The following is a 13,269-nucleotide window of genomic DNA, read 5'->3' on the forward strand; positions in this document are numbered from 1 at the left end:
TATCCTTAAAGACAAAAATGTCGAGGAAGGATGGGAAATCTTGAAAAATGAAATTCTCAAAGCACAGTTGTTAACAATTCCAAAAAGAGGGAAGAATAGGAAGCATTTAAGGAAACCAGGATGGATGAACACAGAACTTAAGCACATGCTAAAAAGGAAGAAAAAAATGTTTATAAAATGGAAAGAGGGAGGCATATCTAAAGAAGAATATAATGCTGTTTGCAGAACTTGCAGGGCACAAATCAGATTAGCTAAAGCTGAAAATGAATTGAGGCTTGCAAGAGATGTCAAAAGCAATAATAAAGGATTTTGGGGATATGTCAAAAGTAAAAGAAAAGTCAAAGATGCTATAGGATTTTTACAGGATGAAAATGATGAAATGGTAAGACAGGATGTTGAGAAGGCTGAACTTTTAAATTCCTATTTTGCATCTGTTTTCTCTGAGAAAGGAAATGTAACATCAACTGTTACTCACTGTCCTTTTAAGGGAATAGAAGAATCCAGGATATCTATAAACAGAAAGATAGTAAGGAAACACTTGGCTAACCTAAATGAATTCAAGTCTCCAGGACCAGATGAATTACACCCCAGAGTACTGAAGGAGATAGCAGAAGAAATTTTTGAACCCCTCTCCATAATCTTTGAAAATTCTTGGAGAACAGGAGAAGTGCCAGAAGACTGGAGAAGAGCAAATGTTGTTCCTATCTTCAAAAAGGGGAAGAAGGTGGACCCAGGCAACTATAGGCCGGTGAGTCTGACTTCTATACCAGGAAAGATCTTTGAACAAATTATTAAACAACATGTATGTCAATACCTGGATAAGAATGAAGTGATTAAACAGAGTCAGCATGGGTTTGTAACTAATAAGTCATGTCAGACTAACTTAATTTCCTTCTATGACGGTATCACTGATTGGGTGGATCAAGGAAATGCTGTAGATATAGTATATCTTGACTTCAGCAAAGCATTTGACAAAGTCTCTCATAAAATCCTTATTGAAAAAATGACTAAGTATGGAATGGACAAGGCAACTGTTAGGTGGATTCATAACTGGCTTAGTGATCGGACCCAAAGAGTGGTCGTAAATGGCTGCACATCCAGTTGGAAGAATGTCTCAAGTGGGGTACCACAGGGCTCTGTCCTGGGCCCTGTATTGTTCAACATCTTTATCAATGATTTAGATGAAGGAATTGAGGGTAATCTGATTAAATTTGCTGATGACACAAAGCTAGGAGGGATAGCTAATACTAGAGAAGAGAGAGAGAGGATTCAAAAAGATTTAAATAAACTGGAGAAGTGGGCAGCAACTAACAGAATGATTTTTAACAGGGAGAAATGCAAAGTACTACATCTGGGCAATAAAAATGAAAAAAGCATATACAGAATGGGAGGAATAGGGCTAAGTGACAGCACATGTGAAAAAGACTTGGGTATACTAATAGATCACAGACTGAATATGAGTCAACAGTGTGATGCAGCAGCAAAAAAGGCAAATGCAATTCTAGGATGTATTAACAGAAGCATACAGTCTAGATCACGTGAAGTCATTATTTCCCTCTACTCCTCTTTGGTCAGACCTCATCTGGAATATTGTGTCCAGTTTTGGGCACCACATTTTAAAAAAGACATCAACAAACTGGAGCAAGTTCAGAAAAGAGCGACCAGAATGGTGACCGGTTTGCAAACCCTGTCTTATGAGGAAAGGTTGCAGGATTTGGGAATGTTTAGTTTGCAAAAGAGAAGACTGAGAGGAGACTTAATAGCTGTCTACAAATATCTAAAGGGCTGTCACATTGTAGAAGGATCAACTTTATTCTCATTTGCACAAGGAAAGACTAGAAGCAATGGGATGAAACTGAAGGGGAGGAGACACAGATTAGATATTAGAAAAAACTTTTTGACAGTTAGAGTGATCAATGAGTGGAACAGGCTGCCACGAGAAGTGGTGAGTTCTCCTTCAATGGAAGTCTTCAAACAGAGGCTGGACAGACATCTGACTGGGATGATTTAGCGAATCCTGCTTTGAGCAGGGGGTTGGACCAGATGGCCCAGGAGGTCCCTTCCAACTCTACGATTCTATGATTCTATGATTCCATCTGAAGTTTGCTAGAGAGCATTTGGATTATCCAGAAGAGTTTTGGGAAAATGTCATATGGTCTGATGAAACCAAAGTAGAACTATTTGGTAGAAACAAATCTGGTCGAGTTTGGAGGAGACAGAATGCTGAGTTGCATCCAAAGAGCACCATATCTACTGTGAAGCATGGGGGTGTCAACATCATGCTTTGAGGCTGTTTCTCTGCAAAGGGACCAGGACGACTGATCCGTGTACATGAAAGAATGAATGGGGCCATGTATTGTGAGATTTTGAGTGCAAACCTCCTTCCATCAGCAAGGGCATTGAAGATGAAACGTGGATGGGTCTTTCAGCATAATAATCCCAAGCACACCGCCAGGGCAACGAAGCATATGAAGGTCCTGGAGTGGCCTAGCCAGTCTCCAGATCTCAGCCCCATAGAGAAACTTTGGAGGGATTTGAAAATCCGTGTTGCACAGCGACAGGCCCAAAACATCACTGCTCTAGAGGAAATCTGCATGGAGGAATTGGCCAACATACCACCAACAGTGTGTGCCAACCTTGTGAAGACTTACAGAAAACATCTGACCGCTGTGATTGCCAACAAAGGATATATCACAAAATATTGAGATGAACTTTTGTTAATGACCAAATACTTATTTTCCACCATAATTTGCAAAATAAATCTTGTCAAATCAGACAAGGTGATTTTCTGGATTTGTTTTCTCATTTTGACTCCGATAGTTGTGGTCTACCAATGATGTCAATTACAGGCCTCTCTCATCTTTTTAAGTGGGAGAACTTGCACAATTGGTGGCTGACTAAATACTTTTTTTCCCCACTGTTTAAAGCTGAGTGTATGTATGTGTGTGTGTGTGTGTGTGTGTGTGTGTGTGTGTGTGTGTGTGTGTGTGTGTGTGTGTGTGTGTGTGTGTGTGTGTGTGTGTATCAAGCCACTTCCACTCCACAGAGCCCCGCCCAAACCGCATAGCCACAGGGAAAGAACCCCTGGTCCAGGGACACCCGACAACAGTTGTGACACACAGCTTGGCCTTACATACATTGCACACACAGCTCTGCTGCAGGGACCCTGTGATCCCATGTATATGGGGTTACTTTAATTTTCCCAGTGATGTGATATAAGACCCTGCTGTGTGACACGAGTTGACACTTCTACTCCAGCACCAGCACAGCCCGTCTGACTCTACCCCTCAAGCACATGACTGGTCATATGGTCATAACATCATCACAGGTCCTTTAGCTGCCCAGGACCTTGCATCTACCGAGAGCAGCCAGGGAAGAGAGGAAAAAAGCAGCGGGTGGCGCGGGGCAGTGCCATCCTCTCCGGCAGCAGTGACGGCCCCTCTTCGGAGTTTCACTCTGTCTGCACTGCTTGCCGCCGCCAATGTGCTGATTGGGACATAAAGCCTAGAAACTCTCTGGGTTGAACACCAACATCATGTACGCCAGCAGGAAGAGGCCCCGCAGGCCTAATAGGGGTTAACGGGAACGACCTGAGAGAAGTGGGGGCCCACTGCTGGCATGGAGGGGACGGGGCAGTGCTGACATGGAGGGGAAGGGGCAGTGCTGGCATGGATAGGACGGGGCAGTGCTGCCATGGAGGGGACGGGGCAGTGCTGGCATGGAGGGGACGGGGCAGCGCTGTCTGCCCGGTGACACTGCCTGCCACTGTGTATACATAAGAGCTGTGCTTCAGAAAGATGCTGTGTATAAAGGTGGAGTGTGAGGTGCAAGAGGAGGCTGTGTAAAAAGAAGGAGCATGAGTTGTAGGAGGCTTAAGGCCCCTTAACTTCTGATATTATGATGAGGATATTAAGAGTCCAGCTGTAGAAACAGAATAGTACATGAGTCCAAATGCATACATTCTCTGCTCACACAGCATGAATGTCTGCCATATCTTATACTGAGCAGCATGAGATCTCAGCAGCAGCAGGGAGGAGGGACACTGATCAAACAGGCCAGGTAGATGATGATTGAGCTGAAACTTTCAGAAAGGATTACACTGTCACCTTGATATGGATTTTATCAGGTCTAAGAAATCTATGTCATAATGTATACAGTTTGCATTATAAAATCTTTAATGTCTATTCTTTTTTTTTTTGAAAGAGAAGTGTAACCATGTTACTCTGTTTTTAATGGTTTTCATGATGTTTGATAAATTAATAATATGTTAATTGTATAGTTTGGGCCATTACGATTACGGCAATAGTAGTTATATAGTTTATTTTCTTGTGTTTTTATACTATATAATATTTTGTACATCAAACATTTTTTTAGTTTGAATATTTTTTTTAAATTGCTCTGCGTATTAACTGTGAGCAACTCTCCTTTGGTACAGACCATAGAAATTGGCATCTTAGGAGGCTCATATCTCTGGAACCCGAATGCAGATTTTAACTAAAGTAAAAAAAATTTGACTACTCAGGGAAGCCATGTGAATGATATCCAAGCAGAATCTGGCCACTTTTGGCTTGGTGACAGATTCTTTTTTATGGCGTAATGGATCCATCATTAAACTGTTGGAAAGAAATAATGGGCGGACTAGCAGGGAAAATTTTTTTTTTTTTTATTTTCAATAGGCAAGCACTGGAGCTCCTTAAAAAACATTGCCCTAAGCCTCTCCTTCTTGGAAGCACAACGAGGTGAGGTGGAAGATGCAGAAACCGTTAGCGCATTGGCATCATTATCCGTAGAAACAGAGCAAAGTAATACAGACTGTATCTCCAGGTAAAAAACACGGTCACATTTATTATGCAAAAAATATTTTTTAACGGGTTATTCGGATTCTGAAGAAAAGTCTGCAGTCACTCTATGTATGGCAGTATGTGATGCTCCCACTGTCATGATTTCCTTTTAAACCCTTCGCAGGTGGGCGGTCATGTGACTTTGTACATGCAAGGTACATACTTGTGGTCACGTGCTGACTAGTCTCGCACAGCTCCTCTCAATAGAAGACAATTGAGAGAAGCGCAGGGGTCCCCGCAGTGGGGTTGTGACAGTATACACATTGCACACTGCCACAATTTGGCAATATGCAATGACATTGAGTGACTACTGACTTTTCTTCTGAGATGAGATCATTCCTTTAAGGGTCAGATGTTAAAAGGGTTGTACAGAAATAGAAATTGGCACCACAGGTGTCTATCGGTTGTGTCTGGTATTGCCGCTCGTCCCAACTGAAGTGAATTGAGCTGAGCGTCAGCCTGTGTATAGGTAAATTGACTAGAACTCTTGTGTGGCATGTCAGCCTTGACATGTCAGTCTCCGTAAGGAGAAATCTTACCCCTTGGATCCCGGTGTTCAGATGTGTCCCTGTTTTATTAAGTAAAGTGTTCATCTTTTTCTAATTCTGTAAAACGACTTTAAAAAAGACTTTAATGTCATTAGTTAGTCAATGTCTACAGCTAGGCAAGTACTAATTCAGCCTCTGTATCTTTTCAGACCATTGGAAGAGCCCATGGAGCCCATGGAGGATGAACCGACGGCCTGATCCCCCCCTTCCTGGGGAGTCCACACACCACAATCCTTTTTTTATTTTCCTTTCTTAGTTTTTGTTATGGTGATCGGTTTATTTTTTCTATTAAAACCAAGAAACAGACAAAAAAAAAATCAACAAGAAAGAAAAAAAAAAAACGAAAACACAAGAAAACTCAATGGGTCAGATGTCATGTGTCCCAGCGGGCAAGACTAGCACACCCACCCTCCTTGTCCTCGGGGGACCCTCACTTTAGCTTACACGCCATGCTGAGTCTGGTCTCCCGTTAACACTAAATGCTACTGCCTGATGTCTCATTGATCTGTGCCTCGTACACCACAATTCACACATAGGGTCCTTTTAATTGTGCCACAAATATCAGAGTGTACCCATCCATGCAGCCATCTTGTGATCCGACCTATCAATGGACTAGGAGCTAAGGAAGTAAATGGTTACTTCCAATAGGGTCAGGCAACATATGCACTTTATTGATCCATTGTTAAATTTATTGTGATTTGTATATCTCCCTTCCTCCCCAAAATACTGTTTTTCCTAGACCTCTATTTGTAATAGTACCATTATTCTTTTTATTATTTTTTTTTTATTAGCACAAGTTTAAAGCCGGCTCAGGGTTTTTTTGGGTACTGCTGCTTAAACACAGGTATTTCTAATCTTTAATATAAAACTATACATTTATTTGAAACTACATAGGTCTGGAGGCCTTTTAGGCTTCATGTAGAAAAACAGGCCAGAGAGAACCCTGCCTTGTTGCCAGTAGCAACCAATCATATCTTAGCTTTTTTTTTCTAACCTGCACTGGGAAAATGTAAGCTGGAATCTGATTGGTTGCTGTAGGAAACAGCTCCCCTGCACTAGGTTACCTTAATAAGGTCCGTTTTGTGCATGCAGACCAGGTATTAGCCATGGCCATGTTCTGTATAAATCATGTACTAATAACACTAGTGTATTATGGAAATCAGTTAGGATGGATATTAGATGGGCTCTGTTCTCGTTAGTGTCATGGCTTCCTTTGGTAACAGCCATGACAGGTAAAATAGATGTTTTCGATAGGTACCAACTAATTTTGATGGTTCCTATCAGTGGGGTCATTCAGGGTTTCAGAATCTGTGAAAAATGGTAATGTAGACTATGTTATCAAACAAAGCATAACCCCTGATGGAAACCCAAAGACCGAGGTGTAAATGGCCCTTTTGGCCTTAATATGGTATTGGGTTCTCCTTCATCAGGCTTTACTTGTGTTTTGATAGCAAGAATGACCTACAGCGCTGTAAACAAAACAAAAAAAAGAAAGAAACCCGAAGGACCCATTGAAAGGTAATAGGCCCCATCATGATTTGTTGGGATCCACAACAAGATACATTTGACAGGCCTGTCATGGTTCCTACAAGATCAGAAGGAGCAGCTCTATTGTGAACAGAGCCGATAAGGAGTGCTTTTTTTCGGTGTGTGTGGGAGGCTTGGGACTGACAAGGCCTGAGAGGAGGCTACCACATTCATTTCTGACTACTCACCTGTGTTTGTGGACAATATCCTTTTAAACATCTTCTTAAAACGGTTCTCCCACAATATTACATGTCATAAAAGTCTGATCTGGCGGGCTCTAGCATCTGGAAGCCCCACTTATTTGGGGGAAGAGCCATTCATGACCACCAGTGGGAATCCAATCTGCTTGTTTTTGGGATTGCATAAAAACTCTATTACGGGACAATGTCTTAAGGTGCCCTTCAGCTTAAATTGAGATGCTGTCTTGCAGACTCAAAAATGGTTGCTACCACTGATTGTACATGCCAAATCTGATTTAACTTTTAGTGATGTTCCAGAATTTGAAGACCTATCATGCATGAGTGATACTTTGCTGTTTACTCCTGCATATGGCCGACCTCTACTGTATATCTTAATGCAAATCTGTGGGCAAGAATTAAAGGGTTACTCCCATCTTAGAAAGTTAGCACCAAGACAAAAGATAGATTATAACTTTCTGGACGCCAGAGTTTCCATTGCCGAGACCTCTGTCGTTCCAAAATATGAGGCTCTGATGTTCCCAGTTTGAATTAAGCAATTGACGCCCATGCGCACCACTGCTCCAGTGGTCTAAGGAACAGCCAAACGTAGACGAGTAAAGCCGGGTTCACATAGCTTTTTTCCTAAGGTTAGTGGCTTCGTCAAGGCTTACATTTGAACCCTCCCTCAAAACAGGATTCTGGAGAATGCGCCAGTGAGGCCTTTGACTATAATGATGCAGATGGAGTCACAGTTTGCTCTTATCATGCATCATTTTCGGACATATTTGCCTCTTGGAGGTGGGCACCAAAATGTAGTTGACTACATCTTGCTGCCCACCGCAACTAGGTGTATACCACCGAAAATGATGCATGACAAAGCACACTGTCACTCTATCTGCATCATTATAGTCAATGGTCCCGTCGGCCGTTTTGAATCCCATTTTGAGGTGGTTTGAACATACCATGTGAGACAACGCTATAGGAACCCAGCCTAAGGCACTTGGCAATTTGTCAGAGCCCGATCCTTGTGATCAGTGGGGATCCTAACAAGTTATCACCTGTGCATAAGTGATTACTGCCTAAGATGGGAATAATTGTCTAAAATCTTCAGCCATAAAGGGATGATTGACAGCTTTGGATAACACCTTCCAAAGCTGAATGTGAGGGGTGTGATTATTGAGCCCTAATATTAGCTGGATGATATCCATTGTTCTCAGTTAGTGCTGGCATTCCACCGGAGCAGAATGCCATACTTCTGCTCATTTATTGGAAGGTGTTGTAAAAAAAATGACCCAATGGGGCAAGCTATTTAATGGTGTCCGGAGAACCACTTTAACCACTGTGTAATGATAAAACTGCCCATTTGACGCCAATCCCTACAGGGCATCAGAACAATGCCAAGTGTCCGTCTACCATGTATGCGTGTGTGTATATGTGCATTTTACCCATTTACCATGTAACTGTGCCCAGGTAGACAACGTCACAGTGTATGTGAACATATACACACAGCTCATACAGCTAGATCGGAGAGGCTTCTCCTGCCAAGGACCAAATTGAAACAATTGCGTCTATTGAAGGTTTGTAAACATTTGAGTTATTTATTGCTTCTCTCCCTGTAGTTTCACACCCTTCCCCTCCCCTCCCCCACATTCATATATTATGTTAATAATGAAACTTTTTGACTGCTATGCAAGTCAGCCCCCCTATAACAACGACGTAGCCTTCAGGTATAGAGACACGAGAAGACTTTGCGGATGCCAGGCTCTGATTACAATTTTTGGACTTGTATTTAAAAAAGGCTTCACACTACACAATTGTATGGGTAACCCAGGTTTTACTTTTTAATATGTTGAGATCTATTTTTAGGATGGAAATGCTATTGTTTCAGTAATTGCGTACAGCCATTTTGCAGATGGAGCCAACATTGAATCCAATCTCCACTGCAGGAACTATATACACACTATTATTACTTTATCCTTTTTTTCATCAGTGTTGCCTGGCAACCACCTTATTTCCTGTCTCGGTGACCACTTTCTTAGTGCAACTAGTAGCAGGATTCTCTGTACTGGTCCATATGAGAGGAAAATACAATAAATTGTATTTTCAGACAAAAAAAAGGTAAAATAAATAGTAAAAAAATTGTAATTTATGTACTGCCTGTGTCCCGAGAGACAGGACAGCTCCCATCGATATACTTAAATATGGGGTGTCCCCATAAGTGGATAAAACACTGCAAAGAGCTTCTTCTGATCCCTTAAGATGTGACACAGCCATGTAATACATGGTTCCTTAGTCATTTGAATGGTTACCCTCATTGCCCTGTGGTAGTCAGCTGGTGGGGCTGACGCGGGTCACTGTGCCACATACCTTCAACACAATGAAGATAATAACACATTTATACAAAGTATTACATTTTTTGTACATTAATTCTGTAGCATTCGTGTATACTCCCCTCCCACCCCCCCGATTAGTAATTTATTAGAGGCTCTTTATTCTGAGCGCTCTTTATGACTTCATATTGCACAAATTAGGCAGCAAGATATTTTGTAATATGACCTTGAACATCCCCAAATGTGAAACTCCACTTGCTCTTATATACCGGGTTCTTTACTATTAATGACATGCATTTTGTCTGTGGTGCAGCAGGGACTCAATGATTTATATGGAAGTAATGTGCGCTAAGTGCCACCAATTTCCATTCCCCCTCACCTTTTTTAAATATTATTTTATGGACATTTTAATACATCTGTGCACATTTTATACTTGGTGAGATAGTGGGTGATATTCTACCCACTGAATCCCCCCCTGACTGCCACTAATGGGCATGGTATGTTACACAGTGTACATCCTTTGGCCTATTACAGTGGGGCCAGTTACTAAAGGGGGACAGGATTTTATTTATCCCTCAATGAAAGGTGAGTGGAGGTGGTTCAGTGGTACAATTGCACCCACCAGCTTTTCTTTTTAGTGCACAGGAAATATTAGGAGTGTAGGTGTCAGGTGAATACTGTGTAGGTGTCAGGTGAATACTGTGTAGGTGTCAGGTGAACACTGTGTAGGTGTCAGGTGAACACTGTAGGTGTCAGGTGAACACTGGCTCTACATAGTAGTTTAGGCTGTGTTCTGTCTTGGTTAGGACTAAATCAAGCACTTTATTTCCCAGTTGGCTCAATCTGAGGCCTCTTCCATGAAGCCGTCATCCATCATGGGCCTCGCATATAAAACAGACAAAATCTGTTGGTATAACCCACTGAAAACAAATTCCAGGTCTTGCTTTTTTTTGCAGTGCAGATTACCAGATTAAATGAATGATTTGATTGGTTGCTTTAGGCACCATCATTTATACTTAACAGGGTATTCCAGGATTAGAAAATCATGTCTGCTTTCTTTTAGAAACAGCGCCACCCTTGACCATAGACCGTGTCTGGAATTGTAACTAATCCCCACTGAAGTAAAGATTAGCTTCAATACTATACCCAACCTATTTCTGATTATTTCTGATAGAAAGCAGCCATGGTTATTTTTAATATATTTACTGAACATCCCCTTTAATCGAATGAATGCACCATTTGTAGATTCTCAACATATTAAATAAGAGATTTGGCCATGGACATTGTTTACAGCGTACTTGTTCTTACTGAGGCCAGAACTTTTTGAAATGGAGGGTGGGGGGATGGGATCAGGTGCGGGTGGATATACCTTTTAAAAAAAAAAATGATGTCTTAAGGCTTTGACTCTTCTCACCATCACACGCAGTGGACTTGTGCAACTGTCTCGTAATTTGTCGTGTAAATAAATATATATATTTTTTTCTAAATTAATAAAGAAAACCTCACATGTTGTTCGGCAGTATTACGTGCAGAGTCGGGGGCTCTGAGTGGACTCCATGAAAGACTGGTCCACTGTGAACTTCCCTTTTTGTGTGTCTCTATGTCTCCCTCACATGCTGTGGGTATGAATTTTCATCTGAGTATTTTGTAATATGTCCTGTTTGTCCTTGTATAAATAAAAATGTGCTCAGACTTGCAGGAAACTCTGTGGGTGTCTGATTTGATGTGAGATTTCACAAAAAAATGACTGAAATTATTTCTTCAAAACATTATTCCTATCTTCACAAATGGATATTGTCGGATAGAGCTTGTAAGTGCAAGCAATTTCTCACTTTACTGCTTATTAAAACTTTCAGCCCTTCTTGAGATATTAACACTTTTATTTTGTTTACAGCGTGTTGCCTTGGAGACCGACCACCTCTGCTAGACAACAAAACAGGTGACATGCTCACAAGCTCTTTTTGATTGAGCTTGTAAGAACGGTTTCGAAGCTGGCAGGATGTCTGGAGAGCACTGTAAGCTCCCAATTCCGGCCAAGCTAGGCAGCAGTGGTGGTTGGTGTCCTAGGTAATGTGCTGTAAACTAGAGAAAAGTGTCCATAGTCCAGTTTCAGGGATATCAGAATTCGGCCAAATTGTGTGATGTTCACATGACTAGGACAGGTTGTTATCCACTGGAAGTAAATAATTAAGGTTCCTACTGCATGACTGCAGAGATCTTGAAATAAATGAGGAATTGTTACTAAAAGTATATTAGAAAATTAAAAAAAATATAAAAAATTGCTGAAACACTAATGCCCCTTTAAAGAGGGTCTGCCTGGACATGTCTGGTTTAGTAAATAATTGTATTTTTGCTAATATCACAATTTTGGAGCAGCTTTTTTTTATAACTCTGTGTTGAGCTGTTATTTCTCAGAAAATTGTGAATGAGGTAATGACTAGATCTCATTTAGGTAGGGGTCTGTCCATAGCCTGACACCGTCCAACCAGTGCTGACAGTTTCAGACTGTGAAGACACTTATACCAAGGAGAATGGTAACTGGCTGCTGGACGGGGGGGAGGCTCGTGAACCTCTTACCTTCCAAGGATCCCTGGCGCGGCGTCATTATTGTAACGTGGCACACATATGACGTAACGTAAAAGATTGGCGGGTCACCCACCCAGATGATGGGCAAGAGTCCTGCCAATTAATCTTCTCACCTCTAGTCAGCAGTGGTGAAAGATGCTCTTAAAGAGCTCACATGTACGGGTGACAAATGAGTCTACATCAGGGGTGGGCAATTAATTTTCCCAAGGGGCCACATGAGAGAACTTGACTGGTGTGGAGGGTCGAACCATGGGCTGAAATTAATTCTACTCAATAGTAATATTGATATAATTATATTATTGATAATATTAATTGTATCATTTAATATTGAGCAGAATTAAGTATGCTGACATCCCACTATATGTCATTTGAACTCGAGTACAGTCCCTCCCTATCTATACTGCAGGAGCCCCTCACAGCCTCCCTATACAGGCTGAGTTCACACGTGGCGTTTTTTTCGCGTTTCCTATGGGATTCCGCAATGCTGTGCTAATGCTGCGGTTTTTACCGCGGCGGAATTGCTTTGCGGTAAAAACCGCAGCATGCTCATTAATTTGCGGAATCGCGGTGATCCCGCACCCATAGGAATGCATTGTTCCGCTTATTTCCTGCATGTGGCTGTGCACACCATGCGGAAAGTAAGCAGAACAATTGCGGATGGTACCCATGGTCCGGAGGAGAGAAGACTGTCCTCCGGGCTTTGGGTACCATATCCCTGTAAAAAATAGAATTTAAAAATAAAAAATATTGTTATTCTCACCCTCCGGCGTCCCGCGCAGCCTTCCCGCTTCCCAGTAGTCCTTTGCGAAAATGCCCGCGAGGGCGTCCGTTCTCGCGGGATCGCGAAGTCTCGCGGTCATTCGCGCGACGTCATCGCGAATGACCGCGAGACGTCGCGATCCCGCGAGCACTGACGTCATCGCGGGCATTTTCGCAAAGGATTACTGGGAACGGCTGCGCGGGACGTCGGAAGGTAAGAATAACAGTATTTTTTATTTTTTTTTTACATTTTATCTTTTACTACTGATGCTGCATAGGCGGCCTCAGTAGTAAAAAGTTGGTCACACTCGTCAAACACTATGTTTGACGAGTGTGACCAACCTGTCAATCAGTTCTCCAAGCGATGCTACAGATCGCTTGGAAAACGCTAGCATTTTGCAAGCTAATTACGCTTGCAAAATGCTAGTTTTTCCGCGGGAAAATCGCGGGAATTTAAAATGCGATTTTCCCGCGGACTGGAATTCCGGAATTCTCGCGG

General features: G+C 42.0%; 1 protein-coding gene across 4 annotated transcripts in view; it reads left to right on the top strand.

Moving 5' to 3' along the window:
* Positions 1-11,128, top strand: part of HDAC5 (histone deacetylase 5) — a 159,188-nt gene extending 148,060 nt beyond the window's left edge. For all 4 annotated transcript variants that reach the window (XM_073572779.1, XM_073572780.1, XM_073572777.1 and 1 more), the window contains 2 exons: positions 4,677-4,824; positions 5,539-11,128. In XM_073572779.1, coding sequence (XP_073428880.1) covers positions 4,677-4,824; positions 5,539-5,587 — 197 coding nt within the window. In that variant the 3' untranslated portion in view covers positions 5,588-11,128. The remainder of the gene's footprint in view (positions 1-4,676; positions 4,825-5,538) is intronic.
* The last annotated feature ends 2,141 nt before the right edge of the window (positions 11,129-13,269 follow it).

This window comes from Dendrobates tinctorius, unplaced genomic scaffold, assembly GCF_039654945.1.
Source record: "Dendrobates tinctorius isolate UK_male_01 unplaced genomic scaffold, ASM3965494v1 ptg000032l, whole genome shotgun sequence".
Classification (NCBI taxonomy): Eukaryota; Metazoa; Chordata; class Amphibia; order Anura; family Dendrobatidae; genus Dendrobates; species Dendrobates tinctorius.